The sequence below is a fragment of the Antennarius striatus genome, chromosome 18 (genome assembly GCF_040054535.1).
Source record: "Antennarius striatus isolate MH-2024 chromosome 18, ASM4005453v1, whole genome shotgun sequence".
Classification (NCBI taxonomy): domain Eukaryota; kingdom Metazoa; phylum Chordata; class Actinopteri; order Lophiiformes; family Antennariidae; genus Antennarius; species Antennarius striatus.
In genome coordinates, this window is record NC_090793.1 from 10,118,371 (window position 1) to 10,143,263 (window position 24,893).

Genomic DNA, 24,893 nt, shown 5'->3' on the forward strand with positions numbered 1-24,893 from the left:
TACTGGCCAAATTGGAATGAAACCACTTCAAATGTCATTAAAACTGAAAGACTTACTTGTTCAATCTTGAAGATGTGCTGGTTGACATAATACCGTAGTCTCTCACTGGTATAGTTGATACACAGCTGCTCAAAGCTGCTTTTCTGGAGATTTTCGAATCCAAACATATCCAGGACACTGATGGACAAAAACTAAACACAAAACAATAGTTTTGTAGTCAGCGGTTTCAAGGATAGTTTTACAGTTTTCATTCATTCATTCATTTTCTAGACCCGCTTCTTCTGCTATCGCGGGTCGTGGGGTGCTGGAGCCTATCCCAGCTGACAGGGGGCGTGAGGCAGGGTACACTCCAGCCGCGACGCCAGTGCATCATGGAGCCACATGCATACAACCACTCATGCACACACTCACGCCTACGGGATATTTGGGACTGACTGTGTGCCTAAAAAAAGTACACAACTACATATACAGTAATCCCTCGCTTGTTGGTGCTTCGAATGCCCGGCTTCACTACATTGTGGATTTTTAGTAGGTGGTCACATGATACCGTACGTGCATGCTATTGGCTGACACCATCTGCGGCTGGTTTCAGCCCGAAAGGACGACGTGGGCCCAACCTCTAGTGGACTCACCACCCACCGAGGAAACCATAGGGGACGAGTGCAGTTTGGATTGGGTGGCAGTCGTCAGCATGGGGCTCAATCTCCAGACAAAGAGTCTTGCTCTTTAGATATGGAATGCCACGTCACTGGGGGGAAAGGAGCAGGAACTTGTGAGGGAGGTTGAGAGGAAATGAATAGATAGTCCAGCTCACCTCCACCCACAGCTTGGGCTTTGGAACTCAACCCTTGAGAGGGGCTGGACTCTTTAATTTTCTGGTGTTGCCCATGGTAAGAGGCAAACTGGTGTGGGCTTGCTTCTAGTCCCACAGCTCAGCCGTCATTTGCTGGAGTTCACCCCAGTCAACGAGAGGGTCACCTGCCCCCTGCACCTTCGGGTTGGGGTTGGGTGTTGTTTTGGCCTACGAGCCACACAGCAGTGCGGCATACCCGGCCTTCTTGGAGTCCCTGGGAGGGATATTAAATAGTGCTCTGACTTGTGACTCCATTGTTCTCCTTGGGGACTTCAACACTCAGGTGGGCAGTGACAGCGAGACCTAGAAAGGCGTGACTGGGAGATGTAGTCTCCCCAACTTGAACATGAGTCGTGTTCTGCTATTGGACTCCTGTGCTAGTCACCGTGTGTTCATAACAAACACCTTGTTTGAGCACAGGGATGTCCATAGTGCACATGGCACCATGACACTAGGCCAGAGGTCAGTGATCGACTTTGTTGTATTTTTTGGAGACCAAGGGACTTCATCTCTGCTTTTTGCAGTTGATGTTGTTCTATTGGCCTCATCAAACCTGGACCTTCAGTTTGAACGCGAGCGGTTTGCAGCTGAATGCGATAATGAGTGGGATGAGGATCAGCACCTCCAAATCCAACACCATTGTTCTCAACTGGAAAAAGGTGCTCTGGCCTCTCCTGGTCAGTACAAGTGTGGGCATCCCTGCTGAGACTTGCCCCTGCGACCCAGCCCCAGATAAGCGGTTGAAGATGGATGGACAGACTATCCTCACATATCTGATGTAACACCCTTCTCTTGTTCCAAGATAGCTAAGTGACCAGACTTCTATTTGGTTGCATTCAAGAAAGAATTCAGTATAGTTAAATTCTTTAAATGCTAATGTGACCGGTGCTGTAATGATACCTAAAGTTTATCACATCACTTACAGGGACTGATTCCTCCATGTCTCGTCTATTGAGCATTGCATGGTTGATGCGAAGGATGATCCAGTCAAATAATGTGCTATATAAAGACTTGGCCATGGAGTCCCGCATCATGGAGGCCTAAACACACAGAATCAAACAAATCACTTAAACATTAATCTCAGCAATACTAAAACAAAAAAAGATGACAAAACAACTTTGAACTGTGCACACACCACAATATGAGACAACTTAATGTTAAGCAGGAGGATTAAGAACATGCTATTGTGTTACTCAATAAAATAATTGTATTTAATTATTTATTGATTCATCGTAAGTCTATATTGACATGACTACCTCTTGTAATGTGTACGGTGTCTCGACGGTGGTGTTGACAGTCACTATTTTCCTTTTGGTCAAAGTCTTTACTAGTAGTTCCTTTTTCACCTGAAACAAAACAGTAAAAGCATTCTTAAGTACTTTAACTTTTATTCATCAACAAGAACTAAAATATTAACTATAATCTGTTCAGATTAATGTGTGTTCATTATCAGCACAGGATTTTAAGAAAGATTAGAAATTAACTGCAGACTCTAAACAAATCCAGATGTATATTATGTAGTGTTGTATTGTATTTAGTGTATCAGATAACTTTCAAATCAGTTATTTTACATTAAGAACTTACTTTGAGCAGGTCAGACACTGTGGCTAAAACTTCTGCAGGTCCAGCCTCAACGACTTGGGTCTCCTCGGACAGTGTGTATGTCACATTACCCAAGAGCAGGATGGCAGAGAGGGTCGAGAATATGCTGCATATTTTAAATACACACACACACACACACACACACACACACACACACACACACACACACACACACACGGTTTTTTTTTTAAAAGTGACTAACATCTGGGAGCTGTATGGAGGACTTTAACTGCAAAAGAAGTTTTGTGAACAAGAAATTGCAAAATAAATGACCAAGTTGTTAAACAGTGATATTTTACATCAACAGACATTTTATTATTGCATAACTATTTTCACCTGAATTGCATCTGATTTTTTTTTTCTTTTATATGCTGTGACTTTTCTATTTGAATCATGAAAATTTGTGCTTTACTTCAAGCTAAGAATTCTTCTAATATTTTCTTTTGTAATAGAAATTAACATTCATGTATTCTGATGTCTCTTCATCTAATACAGTGTTTCTTTCATAGTTGCAAAGAATTCACCAAAATGGCAGCAATAACCTGAGCTGCTGACAAAGTGGTGCGCTGGTTAGACTAAACATTGTTGTGTTTATGTAAATAAATAATTGTAAGCACAACTATTAATTTGGGAACAGTAATTATTAATAGCATTTATATTTCCATTATCAGCTACAAATACATAAATGCAGATTAGGTCAGCCATGCAAATGCAAGTAATAAAAATGCATGCAAAGGAAAATTCTCATTTTATTTTTATGGTCTAAATTTTATGAACAAAGTATCATGAATGGATGCCTGTACCCTAGGTATTATGGAAGGTTTTATGGCCTTAATTAGGCAGGAAATAAGATGAGATTTGAACTGGAGATTCATCAGCAAACCAACCTCAAAACATTGCAAACTGCTGCCATTGCCTTTATGTTCACACTCTATCCTGAGGCTGCCAGACACTTGCCAACATGCTTCCTGCATTTTTTGGTCCTGTTTGACTTGACAAGCTCTGACATGTTGCTGACCCCAGAGTAGAAATCACAAACTCTGCCAGGAATCAATCAAATGACAAAGTTATACCTTTTTTTAATTTTTATTTTTACACAGCCTGCAAAGCTGGTACATAAGACTCCTGCCATGTTCTTTCAGTGAAGAATTTGATAATTTATATATTTATCATTCCTTAAAAACAATGAAAGTGTACAATTATCACATAATTTGAATTTAAATTGTCACACTTTCACTTTACCTACCCACCTCCATCTATTATCATGACACTGTAATCTTGATCAATATCCCTACAACAGCATTATCTGAGTGTAACTCATGAGAAAACTCTCCCTACGGGAGCAAGCTCAGCATAAGTGTTAGGATCACCTTTAATGAAGGATATTCCTTGTTTCCAAACTATACCACCAGAAATGTCCAAATACAAAGCTTACCAGACTTCAATCAATAGTCAAAAACAACAGCTTCAGTCATTCTCTGTAAATGGAGGCCTAGCATTTCAAGGTTAAAATAGCCAATATTTGTGTGTTTCCACATTCAACATTTTGACCAGAAAATTCTGTAAAAGGTTTGTTGATTTTAAACTCAAATTCCAAACAACCACAATATTCCATCCCTCATAACCATGGACATGCATCGCCAACGACAGCCAATCTGAAGAGAATCAGTATGTCTGCTAATGAGTAAATCCACAAAAAAGAATGCAACGTCTGTCAGAGGAAAAGAACATCCTTAATTGGCAAAATAATATATGTGATCTTTAAAAAAGTAGGGTAGGCACATAAAGAAAGGGAAGGGGAGCTGGCTGAAGCAAAGAAAAAGGAAGAGTTATGAGTGAAAACTGTGCTCTGGTGGTTGACTGGCTCAATTAGTGTACATACTGTTTCTTGGTGGAAGGGAGGAATCCAACCATCTCCATCGCCTGTTGGAGCCTCTTGTACTCCTGACCAAGTTTCTCCTTATCATCTAAGTGGAGGTCTTCCTGCAAAAATAATTGGAAGAGACAAAGACAAGTGTTGGCATGGATAGTAGTCTGATAATTCATTTATTTAATAATAGTTATGTTTTTCATGATCTCTTTGATCATTTTCTCTGGGGCGGCAGTGGCTCAGCGGTAGAGCAGATGTCCTGTAGACAGATTGCCCCAACCATCAGCGGATCGAATCCAACTCCCGCCAGGACATCTTCGGAGGGAGTGTGAGCTGCCGGTGGGAGGTGTCAGCTCACCTCCCAGCCACTGCCGAGGCGCCCTTGAGCAAGGCGCAATCCCCCCTACAAGCTGCTCAAGTGGGGCGCGTTCCTGAAGCTGCTCCCCATCACTCTGCCTCCCTATGTGTGTTGTTTGATGTGTGTACTAACTGCTAACTGCATGCTTACAGGCCCCCCTGTGTGCTGTGTTTCACGGGGCCTGTGTGTACACTGATTTTCATAAAAACTAACACAAAGAACATGTAAAAATACCTGAGTCACTATGTAATTTCCCTGCAGGGATTAATAAAGTGTACTTCTTCTTCTTAACATTTGATATTTTTGACTCGACAGAATTTACACTATTAGATTTGACACCTTGTATGCATTAAAGCAACAACAACAAGAAGCACATTCCCTTATTACTTTTAGAATTAGTTCAGACCACAGCTGAAATGCTGTCATAAATCACAGATCAAGACCGAGCACAGAGCAATAGTTACAAACGGAAATCATTTGTAACCGTCTGTGAAAATTTACTGTATTGTCACCACATACTGTACATGTCTATTACGTGACTTGACATTCACCAACATGGTGAAGTTAGCATTTTCTTGAGTTAACATCAGACCTCAAAAGAGCAGCAGCATTTTCTAGACATGAGTTCATAGAACTAGACAGACCAACATCTCAGTGTAGTAACAAATTATAAACAAAAAATGAAATCAAGCCTGGTTTAAGGTGTATTTTTATAGTTACATGGAGGTTTGTACAATTTAATTTGCATTATGGGTCTGCTTCTTTGAACATCTATCACATGTGGTTTAACACAATTTCTCTCGTTTCTCTCTGACTGCCTCTTTAATGTGTGAGGATCAAAGGTATAGGTACCTGCTTGAGGTAGAGATAATCTTGTATCTTTAACAGATGAAACTCCTCCTGCTCAGGTTTGGTTGCGCCTATCAGCAGATAGTAGAACACATGGTAGTTCCTGCAGTTTAAAGAATGGAGATAAAGTGAAAATAGGCGCATGTTACTTTAATTTCATCTCAATTTTTTTTTTTTAACATGCAGGAGGTGATGTAAAAGTTTCAATTTGCCACCTCCAGGAGGTGCTGAGACAAGAGATCGGATTTCAGAAGATAATCAAACTGCTGACAATGTCATAAGTGTCATCAGAGAGCTGCAAAATTCTCCATCTGGATTTTGAAGCAATGTGAATCAAGAACATTATTGAAAGGATTAAAATGTCTTCACTGTACCTCTCACTCTTTTCTCTGGATACCAGGCGGGACTTTTCTAATAGATACTTCTCAATAACTGCCCTGCAAAAAACATGCAAGATGACATTGTCAGTACAAACATGTGGCCCCTTATTGCATTTGCCAGCAGGAAAAAGTGAGATGAAAAAGAATTGTTAAAACAATAAATATATCGACCAAGACACAATGTTTTGATTTGCTGCAAAAGCCTTCAAGATTCATGGAACCAGTTCAAAAAGAAAAAAATGATGCCTCACCCTCGGATGACACCGCTCTCCAGATAGTTGAGCTGGATGAATTTCCCAAAGCGACTGGAGTTGTTATTCTCTGAAGTCTTTGCATTGCCAAAGGCCTGTTTACAATAAAGGGAACATATGTTTTAGCTTTACGTAAACAGAAAAATGTGTGGGCATATTTCTCACAGACAATGGCATCTAAACCTAAACATTTTGGATGTTTGCAGAGCAGCCTTCAAAATAGCTCACTTTGATTTCTGGATGGCAGGGGATAGTTTTTCGTACCAAACTTACAGTGTGCAACAGGTAAGATTAAGTTCATCTAACGCCAAAGTAGGTTTACAACTAAAGAAGACTTTCATTATGTATTAATATGTCCTCATTAGAGAACTATAAAATTCTATAAATTGATTCATCCTCTAATTGTGAAAGTTATTGAAAACTACCTACACAATCTAACTTATATAAGTATACTTAAGATAAAATTATATATGAGTGTTGTCATTTAAAAAAATTCCACGTGGCCGGAGTCAGTGAGATGACACTTACTATTAAATTTAAAATCAAATCAAATCAAAATTACTGCAGGTAATTACGGATCAGATCAGCTTTGATTTCCCAAACTTGAACCTTTCATAAAAGGAAAAGACAATTCAGAGCCCATGTCAGATGAAAGCATGATTCTTCATTTCAGTAAGAACTGTGTTGATGTTCATGTCTTAACAGGCTACAGTTATGCTCTCTGCAGCCATTGAGGTAGACTTGCATACTGTACTGCTCACAAGCTGACAGGTAAAGTTCTGCTGGAATGTTCCAAATCACTGCACATCTGCAAATGCACACGTGATTCTCTTTTCCTAGTAGATCAATCATACTACAAATGGATGAAATGGATGGATGAAAAGCATGTGTAGATTAGTTGGTATGACAAAGACAGAGACAAGTTTCAATCCTCATGAGGACAAAATTTATGACGCATTCAGGTTTCCTCCTCTAACCGGAACTAAATCAGCATTCCAAGTTTATTACCAGGATTTTGGCTTCAAAAACTACCACAACATTGAAGTAGCAGTGTAGAATTAGAAACAAGACCATATTTGAGCAGACAAAATAAGCTGAGAAATATGTCCTCATCTAGGCTATATGAAGATGTCACCTCAGTGTAACTGTGTTGACATTCTTTAATTTTCTATCAAACAAACAAATCATTAGCTTAACTGATTATGAAAAGAAGTGTCACTTAAACCTGTGACGTTATTTTTATAATTTAAATTAACTCCCAGGGTAGACAGGAATGGAAATTGGGCTTCGGGCTTAAAAAAACATATAGAAATACTGCTATTTCATTTCTAACTGAGCATATGCAAAAAAAAAAAAAAAAAGATAAAGCTACGGTTTACATTTGAGAAGCTGAGGAAAAGAAATCCATATTAGTTGAGTTAATAATACCTTAAATGTAAATGTAGGAAATAGCACCACAGACATTTGCTCATTTTAATGAATTTCAACTTATTGCGAACATATAAAATAATTCTGCAGTTGTCCTTTTGAAAATGTACAATCATAATGTTTTTATTTTAACTTTATATTGAGTGGGTCTATACTGATACTGATGTAGTAATTACTGATTACATTACTGCATAAATTATTAAAATACCAAGATTATTATATCTACAATTATTTTGGGCAAAATTCTTGAGATTTATTTGTTGTAACCAAACCACATTTCTTTCCACATCACTTTGGTATAGTAAAAAAGCTACTCTACTATACACTAGGTGTTGCTCTTCAAGGGTTTTTGCATTTTGCCTACAACATGGAATGTCAGACAAGAAAATTCCTGCTCCACATCCAACATTAAACATTAGCAGTGATCACCTGAATCTTTTTACTTTAAATGCAATGGACTGTGTACTGCAGGCAGTGAGCAATATGCTACAATTGCATAGAAAGTTTAGACATAATACTTCCTTGGATTTTAGAGATAATAAAATACTTGACGAGTTGAACAATGAAGAAGGGAGATAAAGAGAACATGTGTGAGAATGGAGTTTAAAAAAATAGAGAAAAGAGGTCACAGGCACTTTGTTGTGGAGGTTTGCCGGCAGACCTGGCTGAGCCTGTTCTGACACGTTCCAGTTTCTGTTCGCTCTCTGGTGTTCCCTCGAAGACAACGCCCAGAATATTTCCCAAGTAGGGCTCTGCTCAAACCTTTCTGATAACCAACAAACACCTCAAACAGCAAAATGTCTGACAGGTAACACCTAAAACAATACAACCCTTGGCAAAGATTATGTTGATTCCATAATGTTTTCCTCAGAATTGAGGTGATCCCATAATTTTTTTGCTTTATAAAAAAAAAAAAAATTAACTTCCTGACTTCCACAATTTCTTTTTATTTCTTTTAGTGTTTTGTTTCTTAAATCCAGAATCTTGCAATTTGAAATTACCTTAGTATTACATCATGTCTGTGACCTGACTTTTTTCTGCAAAATTAAACAACTGAATGGACATGTTTAGATACTGGTGATTCCTTCATTTTTGCCAGGATTGTAGAAGCGCAGGGCAATTATCTGGTGGCTACTGACTGAAAATGTATTCCTGTATTTAAATCCAAACAGTTTACAACAAACTTTAATATCCTTATCATTACTTCAGATAATAAGGGACTAAGTGTCTTTTACACAGATGGCCCTAGTATATAAAGGAAGTCTCAAAGTAGCCAAATGTTGATTACAATCAACACACAAGTTACTTAAGCAGGAACTCCTGTCAGTCGGTCATGTCTCAGCCTCTACTGATTTTTCAGATTGACCCTAATCATAAATGAGCTTGTTCTTTATTTACACAGTAAATATTTGCCTTTTTATCAGAAAAAATGACTGTCCTGGAGGAAGAGGAACTTGTTGGGACTTGTTCAGAGGGGGAAAGAAATCCATTTTCCGATGTCGCCTATCGTAAGGCGGTCACAGTGAGGTTGCGCAAGTGTGTGTGATGAGTAACAATGTGCAACAAGATCCTTTATGTAAAAGGTCAGCTGGTCACTAATGGTCAGATAAACAGCATTGATTAAGTAAGTACCATCTCCGAAGCCATCAACACTTCACTGTTTCTATTAAAGTTCCACCTATTAAGCAGTAATTGGGGAAATAAACATATCATTTTTCTTTACATGAATGCATTTTAAAATGACATGTAAACTTGATGACTTGTTCTCAAGCTTTAAGGCCTGACAAAAGACTCCTAAAGAAAAAAAAGTGTGCTGCCTTGTAAAACTCGGTTTGGTTAGGTGCCAAAAGAAGTGGGTATTCCCCTAAAAACATGTGGCTTATGTATGTATCAATAATATTTTAAAACAATGTGCAATTTAACAGATATCTTAAAAGTTTATAATCCAAACGTGTAAACCTAGCCTGATATTGTAAGTGGAAGATTTTTCAAACTTTCTTTTTCTAGGAATTTGTTTTGATGAAATAAAAAAAATGGAAATATTGAAATATTTATATTGTATTTAAAATTAATAAAAATTTAAGAAAAGACATTAAAACGACTCAATTTTTGTGGTCTTTCACGATCACTTCTCTTGCTGTCACTTACACTTCCTCTTCATGACTAACAGCAGTGTCCCTCATGGGTTACATCACCCAACTGATTTGAGGTTGTTGATTATATAAAATATAGATGTGATACATACTTCCTGTAAATAACAAGTGGGTTCTTTACATGATTCTTTCTGTATTAGAACATGAATGATTAACATGTTTGTGATATGTAGCACACTTTGTGTTCTACATATCAAAAAACCTACCTCTAAGACTTGGCCAGTCCCGAGGATTATTCGTTTCAGCCCACTGGAATACGTCTGTTGGCTGAGGGCAGTCAGGCAATGGATGAGATAGTTGCAGCTCTCAGTCTTTCCTGAGCCACTCTCACCAGATATCACAATACACTGGTTAACCTGGCGGTTCAGCATAGCACGAAATGCTATGTCCCCTATGGCAAATATGTGGGGACTTAGTTTGCCTAGTGGCTGGTTCTCGTACATCTTGACATACTTGGGATTGTAGTATACAGGTAGGAACTTATTAGGGTTGATAGCAATGAGGATGTTCCCAGCGTACGTGTAGATTTTGAGCCTGTAGAAACGTTGCCGTAAAGCCTCTAAGATACTTTCCTCAGTCACAGTTTGAAGGCTACAAAGATTGTCATAGTCATCCTTGCTGTTTCCTTCTTGGTTGTCTTCGTTGTTGGCATTCTGCTGCAGTATGAAATAGTAGCCACAGGTTCGAGTGTGCCACCTCTGCGTGTTTGGGGGCCATAACAGGACCCGGTCTAAAAGGCAGTCTTCAGCCTCCAGTAAACTCCCCCCGCTCCCACTCTCCCTGACCTCCAGAAGGCTGTATGTCTGGCTGGAGTCAAGTCCCAGAGTGACCACTGCATTGTGGATGACCCTCTTTGCAGTGTCCCCTCTGCTTATCTGCAGGGGACAACAGACAGCTGGGTCCTTGAACAGCCTGGGGTAGATCTGCACGACTCGGACCTCTTCATCCACTTTAGGGGGCCCGGCTCCATTCGTAGCACTCATTTTGATATAGAGATTCACAGGAAGGCTTCAGCATAACTCACTGTCCCAACTCTGCTGGCATCCACTGTGGAAACATCATGTTACCAAATATCAATTAAAAGGAAAAATACATTCATTAGGCACAGGTTAGGCGACTATAAACTTGATATGAGAATGTCTTTGATTACATTTCTACCCATTTTATCAGGATAACATGTGTGGTGTAAATACAATCTTATCCCATTAAAATTCCCACAGACAAATCTACACAGCCATCACACAGGACGAGTGTCACAAATAAATCTCACCTTTCCAAAAAACAAAATATTCATTTCACCCTTAAAATCCCAAACATACCTGAATGCGAAGAGAAACGCAGATCTCCGGTTGCTGCAATTTACTTACAATTTACTTAGGGAGAAAAAAAAGGTTTCTGCACCTGAGCTTCCCAAAAAAAAAAAAAAAAAAAAGGTAAGTGAACACTGCTTGTTCACGATTCCAAAGTATGAAAAAAATAGTTGTTTTTTTTTAAAAAAAGAAAGAAAAAAGTAAAAGGCACCTGGGCGACGTGATTTCTTCTGTAGAGCCGTTTCTCCTGGGAAATCGGACATTAACTTGTCGTCGTCTTGGTTTATAGGCGCAAGTTACTTCCTAGGTTTCTTCACGCGTTCTGACAGGCACAACCCTCCACGAGGTCCCAAAAAAATGGAAGGGTGTCTCTTCTTTCACCTGAAATGCGTAACCTTTCATCCAGCTGGAGATAAAACTGCAGAGAAGAACGACACGGGAATCTCAAGAGAGAAAGCGAAAGCGAAGCTTCTATAACAGCGATTAGTGGTTAATAGACTTCGACCTTCCATTGTTTAAATTCCATTACATGTTATAAATCAATTAGCCGTAGAGTTTGAGCCCCATCCAGTGGCCTTTTGATATATTACAACTAAATTATATGGAGTAATAGAGTTATTTTTGAAATACTGTACAGATACATATATACAGACTAGAGCAACCTCTGCAGGTCTAAACCCCTAACGCCAAACCAGTTTAATATTCCTAGGACTGCACAACAAACATAATTCAATAAAAAAAGTTGTCTGTCCTATAGGAACAACAAATAAATTTGCCCAGATAAATGTAGAGGGTAAAATTTTGTCAAAAAAATATGGGTGATCAACTAAAGAATTCCATACCGGATCGGACGTAGCACAGGTCAGCAACCTCCGCCACCAGCGCTGTTAACCTACAGGGCATTGATGGAAATTTAGCTACTGAAGGTCGAAGATGAAGGAGAAGTGGAGAGTGGATTCTCGGACAGAAGGAGAGGAGGAAAGGAAAGCCCCAAGATCTGAAAATGACAACTTTGAATATTGGGATTATGACAGGAGAAGCTAGGGAGTTGGCTGACATGATGATATGGAGGAAGATAGACTTGTTGCGTGTGCAGGAGAGCAGGTGGAAAGGCAGTAAGTCTAAAAGCTTTGGAGCAAGATTCAATTTAATTTACAATGGTGTTGATGGCAAGACAAATGGAGTTTGGTAATTTTAAAAGAAAACTTAGTTAAGAGTGTCTTGGAGCTGAAAAGAGTGTCATACCGATTGATAAAGGTGAAACCTGAAATTGAGGGTGTTATGTGTAATATGATTAGTAGTTATACCCCATGGGAGGATGTGAACTGGAAGAGAAAGAAATTTGGATGGAGGAAGAACAAGTAATTGTTGGTGCATTCCAGAGACAGAGAGACCTATGGTTGGTGCAAATGTTAATGTACAAATGGGGGAAGGAAATAAGATTAAGATTAAGAAGCTTTATTTGTCATCATGTAATGGTACAATGAAATTTCAAGGTTAGAATGGAGAGTTGATCCTTAGCCACTGCCCCTTGGGTGCGCCGCCACTACGTGCCAACATAACCAAACGTTCCTTAAATGCATGTTTTTCCTGATGATATGGCTAAATTGGAGTACCTGGAGAAAACCCATTCAGACACAGAGAGAACACGTAAACTCTACACAGAAAGTCCATTTTGGAACTGCCTCCGGTTTGAATCCATGACCTTCTTGCTGTGAGGCAACATTGCTAATCACTAGGAATTTAGAAGGGCAGATAGTAGTAGACTTTTTAAAAAGGATGGACATGGTTATAGAGAAGAACTTATTCCAGAAAAAATAGGAACATTTGGTGACCTACAAGAACAGCGGTAGAAGCACACATGTGGGTCACTTCTGTGTAGACCAGCGGTTCTTAACCTGGGTTTGATCGACCCTAGGGGTTCGGTGAGTCGGTCTCAGGGGTTCGGCGGAGACGGAGGTCAAGACGAAATCGTGTCGGGTGTTTTTGTCGAACATACACAAACATACACAATGTGTACATTTGACAAACCATGTCAATTCGTGTTGACACGCCCCCCTTAGCCATCCCTGGCTGCAGCTGATCACGCTACATCAATTAGCCTACCTGTGCTACATGGGATTTTGCGTACTCAGTAGCCGATTTATGCCTGTGATGATGGTACGTCATCTGATTGCTTTCTAAATAGTTTAATTCATACTAACTTTTCATACAATGTCGAGCAAAAAAGGAAGTGACGAATATGTGTAACTTGAATTTAAATGTACTGTATAATGGAACGTGATGGGAGTCAGCCTTCTGCATGATTTGCAATGTTAAGTTGAGCAACTCTAGTCTGCACTGGCAAAAACAAAGGGACACTTCCTTAAGCTGCATGGAAAACAAAAGAAAATGACATAAGAGTAGCACTTGCCAAGGTGAAGCCACGCATATCTGAACTGGTCTCTCAATAACAGCAGAAGTCACACTGATTTGCAGGTAGGTCATTTCATGTGAATTCATTCACCGTCTTACTTTTGTTCTTTGAAAAAGGTAACATTAATGCATAATTCATTAAATACACTAGTAAAACATATACTTATGTCTTAAATTTAAAAAAAAAAAATTTTTTTTTGCTATAGAGAAGGTTCGGTGAGTGAGCATATGAAATCGGCAGGGTTCGGTACCCCCAACAAGGTTAAGAACCACTGGTGTAGACGATGTCATCTGAAGAGTAAAGGGGCCAGTTAGCTGAAGCTTCTGCCTCCTGTTCTGCTCTAAGATGAGTAGACAAATGGATCAATATATGAGAGGGGCACAGAAAGGAGTTGGCAGTAACACCAGGGGAGCTATACACACACACACACACACACACACACACACACACACACACACACACACACACACACACACACACACACACACACACACACACACACACACACACACACACACACACACACACACACACACACACACACACACACACACTCACACAGTATATATTCACAAAAAGATATCATTCTAGCTTTACAAAACACGAAATATATATTCATATGAGTAGTTGTGCCTTTTGACACTTTCTGTGTCTGACTTGAGATTTTTAAGGTAAGTCTTGTTACGGTTCTGTTTTTCTTGCCCTGTTGGAGTGTGGCAGGAGGTGAGACCGAGCCTGTGGGCAGGGTCTCGTCTCCGCATGTGGAGGGAGATGGAGGGAGGTGAAGATAGCCTCCAGCAGGTCTCCTGAGCACTCTACTCATTCCCTCTCACCCATAGTCCCACATTGCGGTTCTCCAAGGCGGTTCATTTTGTTCCCTTCCCAAACTCCCCACTGCTTTGGAGGCCCGCCAGTCTCCTAGTTCATGTTTTCAGGCTCCATGGGATCCGCATGGACATTGTCTCAGACAGGGGTACACCTCACAAGTTTAGAGGTCTTCTGCAGTGCGCTTGGGATCTCCATCAGCCTGTCTTCGGGATACCATCCTTAGATGAACGGGAGGACAGAACGGGCCAACCAGGCTCTGCGCTGTGTGGCCTCGCGCCTCCCCACCACCTGGTCCACCCACCTTCCTTGGGTGAGGTATACTCACAACTCCCTGGGCAGCTCCACCACAGGTATGTCCACGTTCATAATAACCATGGACTACCAGCCTCGTTTATTTCCCAGCCAGGATTCTGGTGTAGCAGTTCCATTCAGACCCAGTACCGCAGTCCGGCAAGTGTGGATGGACCGCTGAGCATAATCGTCCTTTGGCCGACCTACAGAGGACCCCTGCTCTGAACTATCAGGTGGCGCAACAAATGTGCTTGTCAGCATGGGATCGTCCCTACCAAGTCGACTCCTGGAAAATGGCTCCTCGCTTCATGGGACCCTTCCCCATAGAAAAACATTATCAATCCCAGCACTGTCCACCTCTAGCTCCCAGCTTACCTCAAGATACACCCAGTTTTCCACGTGTCTCTCCTTGAGTTGTTAGTGGATAGCCCTCTCCAGCCACCAGAGCCACCTCCACCTCCTCCCTGCATCTTTAATGACCATCTCGCATACATGGTGGACTGCATGATAGATGTCCGCAGGCGAGGTAGGGGGTTCCAATACCTTGTCAACTGGGAGGGTTGCGACACAGAAGACCACTCCTGGATCTCTTGCGCCCTCATTTTGGACCCACAACTGCTGTGGGATTTCTAAGGTAGTTGGTGTGAGAGACGAGGATGCAGAAGACAGGGTTAGATGGAGGCAACTGATTTGCTGTGGCGACCCCTGAAGGGAAAAGCTAAAAGGAAAAGAAGAACTGCTATAGGATTTCTGCCACAACCCTGGGAAGCCTGGTGAAAAACCAGGAGGCGTTTCTTCGAAGGGGCGGGCACTGTTATGATTCTGCTTGTCTTACCCTGTTAGGCTGCATTCAGACTGCAGGCATATCGGATTTCCTTCCATATCAGATTTTTAGGGCTGACTGTTCACACTGTTTTTAGCAAGTGTCCAAATTAAATCTGGTTCTCTTCAGACTGGGCCACATTATCGGCTGATCTGACAGGTTGCTGTAACAACGACGTTGGGGCGGAGGTGTCGTTCACTACGTGTAATGTGTGAGATCATATAATTGCGCCGTCGACAACAACAACGACGAACATTAAGTTTTGTTACCTTAGCGTATTGGCAGTATCACTGTCTGGTAGAGGTGGAGAAAATCTCACACACACCAGACATTGTCAACTTCTTCCATTCTTTACCGCTGCATAATGCATGACGCTCTTTCTTCTGGTGCCTTGCTCTCGCATCGCGGATATAACGTCACGGACCATCATATCCAATTGGAATGTTTGGAGCTGTTCAAACTGAGACTACTTGTCCATATCTGATATGAAATTACCTCCCAAATGTGGCTTCAATCATTCCGCAAACATCGGATATCATGTGGTATGGGACTGTTTAGACTACAAAAGAGACATCTGATATCAATCTGGATGGGCTAAAAATCAGACATAGGCAACCAGTCTCAACAAGGCCTTAGAGTGTGGCAGGAGGTTGGGCCGAGCCTGTTCGCAGAGCTTCGTCTCTGTACCTGTGTTATACTTCCACACATGTGCCTCCTCAGGTTGATTGGCCTGAGGTGTGTCAGTCCATTTTGTTTTCATTTTCTGTGCCTGAAGATTTCCTCTTGCTTTCCGGCCCGCAGGTGGTATTGCTTATCTTCTTGTGTCAAGTGTCTTGATTAGTATTTATGTTTAATCTTATACCAGTTAGAGCAGAGCACCTGGTTTTTCAGTTGGATTTTTTTGTGAGTATTCCCCTTTGTGAAGATGTTTATTTGTTATCTTGCCCCTCGTGGCAAATCCACAGCTGATTCTATGTGAACTTTTGTATTTTGAACCTGAATGATGATTTTCTGTTGAACTTTTGTTCAGTTTCTCATCTCTGCATCTGAGTCCTGGCATTCTGTGGACAGTTTACTTGTGACATTTTTAAGGTGAATAGTTTTCATATCATCTGGAGTATATCATTGCACATAAGCTATCATGACAACCAGTTGTCCAATTTTGTACAGAGATTTTAGGTGACTGAAGGTTGATCATTTTATTTCTCATTCATTCAGAAACACACAACACAAAAATCTAGTCTCACCAACAATGAAGAATAACAGAGGGCAAGTCATTTCATAGTGTGCTGCTGTAAAGCATATCCTTTGCAAAGTGAAGATTTGTTTAGTTGTTAAAATGGTATAAATTAGAAATAGACAGAAAGACTGACAGAAATACCAAAGAACAAAGTGGAAAAGGAATTTGATGGACAGAAATACAGAAAGAAGGAGATACTGAATGATAGAAACCCATTCCCTTTGTTCAAAGGCAGTGGCTCTGTCTCCTTTACTTAGAGTGCTGTCTACTACTGGTCTGTGTTAGAAACCCATCCTCCCATGTTTCTTTCCTCCTCTCCCCTCCTCCTCTCAGTCTCAGGCTGCATTTAATTGCAGAGTGCAACGGCTTTAGTTGGGCCAATCAGCTCAGCTTCAGGACTGGAACTTTTTCACACACTCTGACAGAAAACCTTATAGTCCTTTACTAGGGGAGCCTCACAACACAACTGGATTTTTATGAAGGAGAAAGAAAGACTTCATAAATTCAGATATAACTGACTATTTGAGAGAATATGCTAGAGGTGGAGAGGTAGAGAAAGAGAGGAGAGTGGGAAAGAGGAAGTAAGGGGAGGGAAGGGGAGGGAAGGGGAGGGAAGGGGAGGAAACGGAAACACACAGCCGGAGAAGGAGAGAGGGAGAGGGAGAGAGAGAGAGAGAGAGAGAGAAAGAGAGAGAGAGAGAGAGAGAAAGAGAGAAAGAGACAGAGACAGACAGACAGAGAGAAACAGAGAGGGGCAGAGTGAGAGAGAAACCGTCTCATTTGCAGCAGCAAATGAGACAACCACGAGGCGGGAGAAGGAGAACAAGACACAGAGAGGGAGTGAAGTGGAAAGGGGCCCCATCTAGAGGGTTACATCGTAAGGAAGAAGAAGGGGCAGAAAAAAGTTAGGAGAAGAAGAAAACAGGGACCAAGGAACGAAAACAACAGAGATTGAGACTAACAACTACAGGAGTGAAGAAGGGAAACAACACACAGAAAGGAAGGGGAGGGATAAGGCTTGATTGGAGAGGGGAAAAAAGAGCTAAAGAAAAGTTTTCTTTTGGGAAAACTCAGATGAGGAAAACAGAGCGAGTGAATGCCTGGGACAGAGAGCTGGGACAGGAGGTAACCAGTTGCTTTCTAAAGCATTATCCACACAAGCCTCTGGACTTCTATGGACATGTACACAGAAGGGGCACAAAGTGCAGGACAACTTCAACTTCTTCACCACATCAACACCTCCGGTCCATGTCCTTGTCAGCACTGTGTCCATTATGGGGAGCCAGGGTACGGTGATCACGGTAGGCCAGGATACCAAACAGCATCAGTCAGAAAGACAGACCAACCATCTCTGGATTTCAGGAGGGACATCCAGACTCCTTGGACCAACGATGGAGGAAGGAGAGCATTCATAGTGGATAGAGTAGAGAGAAGTAGTAATCGCAGCCCACAAAGGAGGCCTATGTTTGCTGGGCCGGACATTTACAGCCAGTCAGATGACATAGACCAACTTTGCCTGTGGGAGTTGAACCGTGCCCAGTCAAGCTACCCACTGGAGCCTGGGGTGAGACATTTCCCGACTGTCACAGAACAGTGTGGTTGTGTGGTGAACAGCATCACCAGGGCACACCCCATTAACAATGGGGCCCCACATTCTCTCCCACATCTGCAGGCGAAAGGTCAAGGGTACAGGCTCAAGAGTACTGTCAGATATGTTGCTATGGATGCGGAAGAGAAAGACTGTGGATGTATCCCTGAGAACTATCATTTGGACATGTACAATCCTTATGAAAGACATTTACACATGCCAAATGGCCACTGTGGGCCTGTGTTCTTTGAGTTAGGGGAGGAAAGACATAGACATCAGGACCAACACATCATGAAAGGTGAAACTGAAGAGGGTTGTAATGGACATGTTGGCTTTCATAAAGTATTCTTACCTACAGAAAGCCCACATAAACACTTCAACCAAAGCATACAGAAAAGGAGCTACCTACCTCCCTCCAGCATCACCCATTCTGAGCCCTCAAAATCAACGACCAACTGTGACAACCATCGGAAAGGTTTGAAGGTGGTGAGGCAGAAGAGGAGGCAAGATTTGGTTAGAGATCAAATCAGACAAGTGGTGACAGAGCTAGAGGATGTGTTAGGGGGTTTAAAACAAGTTCACATGGAAATGAAAGAGGTAAGACTGCCTATTTTTCAGGATGTGAATCCCTTACCAGGGGTCTAGTCATCAAGATGTGCCACTTTCAATTAAATTAAATTCACTTCAATTTTTATCTGTATGATACCAGACCAGAACAAAATGTTACTTCGTCTTTGTGAGATAACTAATTCCTTTATTTGCACTTCCCTTGGTCACAACGGGCCCAGAGTGTACCCCACCTGTTACCTGTAGCAGAGGAAGTGGCTGTAGACATGACAATAGTGGTCATCTTGTCTACAATGAAATGGATGGATAACATAACATAACATAACATAACATAACATAACATAACATAACATAACATAACATAACATAACATAACATAACATAACATAATATAACATAACATAACATAACATAACATAACATAGCTGTCTGTGTTCTCAGTTATTCAGGTCATGGTTATCCAAAGCTGTTTAAATCAATTCACTGGACTTAATGAAAATTTCTTGAAGACATTTAGCCTCTCATCCTTGAGACTTCTACCACGACAACATTACATAACATAGCATAGCATAGCATAGCATAGCTGTCTGTGTAGGTTCTCTGTTATCCAGGTCATGGTTGTCCATGGCTCTCCTGTGGCTCAACACAGGAGAGCCAACTCATCAGGACAGGACTCAGCAGTCTTCTTTCACCTCAAGGAAGAGGGAAACTCATTTCAAGATACCGATGTTCAGATCTTGGACAGGGAAGACAGATGGTATGAAACAGGAGTGAAAGAATCCATCCATGTCAAAGTGGAGAAGCCATCTATGAATGAAGGGGGTGGTCTGCAACATCACCTTTCGCCCATTTATAATCAGGTCCTTTCGAAACTCCCAAAAATAATTTTCTCAGCAGACTAACTCAGATGATGTGTCTCATGCTAATGACCCCCATGAGTATACAAAGGTTCAGTGAAACTTGCATGTCAACGACACCCCCTTGTAACCCCCTGGAACCCCCATCAACCACCGTTGAGGAGCCAGATAGGTTTAATTGAAATATGAATAGCACTGACCACACCCCACAGGGTTAATAAACTGGCACAAGACCAGCCACCTTCAGAACTGAAGAAGCCTCTTGGATGAGAGGCAAAACCTTTTAAAGAAACTTTCTTAGAGTCCAGTGGATTGATTTAAACAGCTTTAGAAAGCATAGAATAATATAGAATAGCATAGCATTGAATAGAATGTCATAGCATAGAATAACAACATAACATAAAACTTGTAACATAAATAAATAAATATAAAAGCAGATCATTTTGACACGTCTTGCATCTCCGGTTGGATTGTTCATTAGAACATATCAGTATGTGTGTGTGTGTGTGTGTGTGTGTGTGTGTGTGTGTGTGTGTGTGTGTGTGTGTATCAATTTCTGTGACCCACTAATTGCTCACTAAAGTTGTGATTGAAAATGATTGACACTGACCTTTAATGCGATACTGATGAAATTAGCAGCATTTTGAGCAGCAAATTAAAAAATCTGGCATGAGGCAGTTGCTTAATGATATTGTCTTAAAGTATCCCTTCTGTATGCATAAGTAAAATAGCATTGATTTACAGACGGAAGCAACTGTGCAAGGCCATATACTGTAATGAAGCATCATTACATTTAAAGAATCTGAATGATTATGAAATAAGACAATAGAAACTGAAAGACTTCAAGATTTAATTTAAATGTTAGCTGAATTATTTCTCATCACTTTAGACAGAGACACATTTGTGGTTAGAAATCACATTTGTACCAAAGTACCTGTACAAATACTAAAATGTAAAAGCCCTTTTATTGCAAAAAGGGGAACTTTGCAAGTGGGGAAACCATAAACTCTATTTTACCCATAAGAGAAGCATAATATAATTTAATGTTTTACCCCAAACCATTACCATAAAAAGCAGGGGGAAAAAATGCCTTTCTTTTCTTCTTATTCTGTCGTCTACTGCTAAAGTAGCTTTGAAGCTAAAGCAGCAAAGAAATTGTCAAAAAAGAACGGCATCAATCATTTAAAATGGCCTTATATGTAATGGTAAATAATGTCAGTATTATTATACTGATGGATCAGTGCAAATTTACTGTTTTTTTTGTGCTTGTTTTGTTTTAGCTGCTTCAGGTGGCTCTAATTCAGATACTTTGTTTACCATCAGAAAGTTTAGTCAATGGTTACCAACCAGGTTGATGAGGTTATATGATAAGCCGATAGAATTTAATGCTCTTTCTATGTACAAAAAAATCATGTCAGTCCATAATTGCTCTATCCATCAATGCCTACGTACTTCTTTACATCAACATACAGTATATACAACTACAAAGGGGCACTGAAGTTTCAAAACTTTGACCCCACAAATATGGCGATGGAAGATGAGACTGATAATGTACCTAGAAAGTATAAAGCTGCATCAGTGGAGGTAATGTCTTATTTGTTAGTGGCCTGGCAACTAATAGGTAAAAAGAGATTTGATGACAGTTCCCACCCCACACTTTTTTCTTCTTCATTGTTTCTGTACAGTTTCGGCCTTGCTTGAAGCTAAAATGTCCTTGTAGTTTTCTGTTTGTATAAATCCATTTTGTCTGCAACTTTATGCTTTCTGGAGAATACCAAAATATAAATTATTGTATGTACAGAAACACCGTCCATATCCATCTTTCATTGTAGAACATAAATGGGCATAACCAGAAGGACTGGAAGGAATTATAAAATTTTGCTAAATAAGTTGTTCTTTGCTATTATTTCTTTAGTACCTCTTTTTTTCTCACATAAACATGGTCAAAACAAAATTCAGAACTTCTTTTTTAATTTTTAATAATAAATTGTGTGTGTATTTCTTTAAGATGTCATGTTTTATTCTGAAATGTAAACTGTCTACAATGACTACAGCATCAAAGACATATGATAGACACAAAAGTTACATTTTCATTGAACCTTGTGGAGTACAAAAATTGGAAGAAATGGGAAAATAAATGTAAGAGTGATTTATTTTCAGTTCTTTCAGTTGCTAACTGTTTTTATTGTCATTCAGGTGGTCGAGCAGATCAGTCGTCTCACAGCCGGTATTGACCTCAGTGAGGATGTGCCATGCGTCATTCAGACGTCTTCCAGTAATCTTCTTGGCTCTGTTAATCCAGGTAACATAAGGTGGGCTGCACTGCCCAATACCAAGCCAGCTATCGTCCAGGCATCACAACAAACCAATGAAGACTGCATCATCTTAAGAACAAACTCTCTCTCCTCTGTTCACATGGCATCAGTGGTTAAAACCAGCTGCTTTACCCCAACCAACCACAGTAATGAAATAACCTATGAAATGCCAAGTGTCAATGGTCACTTTACTCACAAGTATCCCCCCAGACACCCCAACAACATTGGCCAATCACATCCTGAGCCACAGTCACAAAGTCTTGAACCTGAGGTGGTTATTGGTAACAGCACCTCCAATTCAAGAACTCAGAAGCCTCCTCTATATCGTCAAAATGGGCAATGTCGAACGGGCTCACGCTTGCCTCCAAAGCCTGTGAGAACCCCTGCCATCTCTGCAAGAGCCCGCCAGATGACCAGCATGGTGTGAAGGAGGGGAGTGGTTTGCCCCAGAACCACGGGGGCCTGAAACATGAGACCCTGCTACACCGAGTGGAGGTCAGAGTGAGATCAGGCAGGGGAACAATTCATGGTAAGTTCAGACAGAAGAGGACTTCTTTACTTTTACTGTGTTGTATTCCCCAAGGCTTACAGCTGATGAAGTTTACTGTATTTACCAGCAGCATAGTTTTCAAAGTCAGTATATGAAATGCTGTGCTCCTCCCTGCTACAAAAAAGGGTTTGTGTGTCTGTTTGATGTCTGCGTGTGGACGTAATGTGTCTGCCTTTGTTGATGTCATGTGATTTACCCGTCTACATCACACCGCAAAATGTGTTTCTTGGCAAATTAAATGTCATGTGTTTTCCTTTTATTGCTTTTTATGTAAATTAAAATGCACCACTCAAAATGAGTTTTCACTTGATCATATTTTTGTCATTCAATTGCTTGAATCGGAAGGTAGATTGAAAGATAAAATGTTAAGACATTTCTCTACTTACAGTGTATCTCAGGCTCCAGGGACTGAGATTTGGCAAGAACTCAAATGCTCTTGGCTAAGGAAAGGCCCTAAAGCGGGCATGCTTATTTAGGAGCTGATCGTGGCACTTACCTGGGATTGATATGATTTATTTCTATGGGTTAATGAGAAGGAATCTTTGATTTTTTCATGTGTACTAAAGCCAGGTGTATCATCATTGACTGTGAACAAGAGGCAGACTTAATAACAACATTGCATCTGTGAAAAAGTCCCTCCAGCAAAGGGAATAGCTTTACTGCGACTGTAAAGCACGTAACACATGTTTCAGCACTTCCCTCTTGTGCCGAAAATGTGTAAGTACAATCTATTTTTTTGGCAATTCCAAGTTGAGCAAGCTAAATCTGGTTTTAATCATAAAAACCCTTGGACACGTGCCAGAATGTAGTGAGGCAACCTCTTTGAATATTTGTTACATCCATATAAACGAATGCACCATAGCATAGCAAAGTAGCTCTCCATGTTACGCTGCAGGGAAACGGTTCCAATGTCGACTTTTAGGTTGAGGCAGCCAGAAAAAGGAATTGAAACAGAACGTTTGGATGTGCTATCATTTCAATAGTAAGATAACTGTTTAATCCATTTGCAGCTTTCTCAAGTCTATGTCATTTCTTTTCCTTTTCAGAGTCTTTCAAAGCATTGATCCAGTTGTATTTCAAAGGTCTGACTCGGTTGAATTTGCCACTCAAAGCAGGTCCAGTGTCATAATGATTATCCCAATAGTTTAGGTGCTAAGCAAGCCAGAAATGCCCATGTACAAACATGTATATAAACACATTACTTTAATAAATTTCAGCTGTCCTCAAATAAACATTTTTATTTTACCAATTGTATGGAATTTAAAAAGAAATACTCTTCTCAAATGATGGTTACAGATGTTAATGTCTATATTACAGCCAAGGTGGATTAGTGACCTTGATAATCTTGCTTTTAACTCATTTGTATGTATATGATGAGTTTGTCTGTATTACATAAATCTGTGTTTTCTGCTTGATTTACCCAATTCTCAACTGCCATTTGATTAAGTCATGCAGCAATTAATTGAAAACTTTAATTAATTTTTGCCATATCAAAATAAAACCTGTTTTTCCTCAGGGACACATTCTGTGTAGTAGAGGATAACTATTCCTGTGGCTCAATCAGCCAATGTCGTTATAAAAACCTTGATTTGGTTGTCACTCACCTGCCTAGTTCTTTAATGATGTTTTAAGTTTTCTGTTATTACATTTTCAGGACAAACTGAGGCCACTATGATGAGCTGTCAGCTGGTGGAAATGGAGCAAGGCCTGAAGATGGGGGTATTTTTAAAGAAAAAAATCTATTAAGAGCGGACGCATGACTTTTTTGTCAGACAACGCACAGAAAAAAGAATGGTGTTGGTGAAACCTTGGACAAATTATACTTTTACTGGTGATATAGTGGAAAATACTGCAAAGAATAAACCCTGGATTGCTACTCAACAACCAATCATATTAAAAGGAAGGTTGTTTTTTTTTAACATTTCTTATTTAATTTATTGTTGATATTGTTTTAGGGTAAATCAATTGGTTTTCAATTATTCTACAACGTTTTTAGATACTACCTGATATGTACACTATTAAACTTTATAACATTACCGATATTTTAGAAACTAATTTAGACTGCCTATCCCACAGTAACCTTGTTCTTGCTGCATGTTTTGCTGACCACTGTATGCTCCATGTTAAATAAAAAAATGGCTCTTGCATTTCGTTTCACTGAGTATGGGAAATTATTTATTCACTGAGCCTAATAAATGTATCCCAAATGTTTGAGGAAGTTGAAGTACTTCTCTGGCTCATCTGGTGATAGAAGTAACCTTAATCTGTCAGGATAATACCTGGCCAGTTTCTGTTGGTTATGTCTGAGATGTTCACTACTCAGGTTTCACAACCACCTGCTTCTATCAAAGCACATCCCTAGTG

General features: G+C 40.3%; 2 protein-coding genes across 8 annotated transcripts in view; one reads left to right on the forward strand and one right to left on the reverse strand.

Moving 5' to 3' along the window:
• LOC137612492 (myosin IXb) overlaps nt 1-11,389 on the reverse strand; it is a 32,703-nt gene extending 21,314 nt beyond the window's left edge. For 2 of the 3 annotated variants that reach the window (XR_011038847.1, XM_068341034.1), the window contains exons 1-9: nt 9,951-11,389; nt 6,164-6,258; nt 5,907-5,969; nt 5,536-5,635; nt 4,338-4,438; nt 2,438-2,561; nt 2,110-2,199; nt 1,777-1,893; nt 57-191 (exon numbers count right to left, since the gene is read on the reverse strand). Coding sequence is in view for 1 of the 3 variants with exons in the window: in XM_068341034.1 (XP_068197135.1) it covers nt 57-191; nt 1,777-1,893; nt 2,110-2,199; nt 2,438-2,561; nt 4,338-4,438; nt 5,536-5,635; nt 5,907-5,969; nt 6,164-6,258; nt 9,951-10,727 (1,602 nt within the window). In the remaining 2 variants the exon portion in view is untranslated. The remainder of the gene's footprint in view (nt 1-56; nt 192-1,776; nt 1,894-2,109; nt 2,200-2,437; nt 2,562-4,337; nt 4,439-5,535; nt 5,636-5,906; nt 5,970-6,163; nt 6,259-9,950) is intronic. The other variant, XR_011038846.1, reaches the window with a different exon arrangement.
• Nucleotides 11,390-17,384: 5,995 nt separating this feature from the next.
• LOC137612253 (uncharacterized) lies at nt 17,385-24,711 on the forward strand. Of its 5 annotated transcripts, none has more exons than XM_068340691.1 (4): nt 17,385-18,837; nt 21,861-22,508; nt 23,096-23,246; nt 24,184-24,711. In XM_068340691.1, exons 1-2 carry the CDS (start codon nt 17,827-17,829, stop codon nt 22,404-22,406), a joined length of 1,557 nt encoding a protein of 518 aa, XP_068196792.1. In that variant the 5' UTR covers nt 17,385-17,826; the 3' UTR covers nt 22,407-22,508; nt 23,096-23,246; nt 24,184-24,711. The 5 variants fall into 5 exon arrangements, with proteins under 5 accessions (XP_068196792.1, XP_068196796.1, XP_068196793.1 ...); XM_068340695.1 differs by lacking the exon at nt 23,096-23,246 and adding an exon at nt 23,576-23,611; XM_068340692.1 differs by lacking the exon at nt 24,184-24,711 and adding an exon at nt 23,576-24,177.
• The last annotated feature ends 182 nt before the right edge of the window (nt 24,712-24,893 follow it).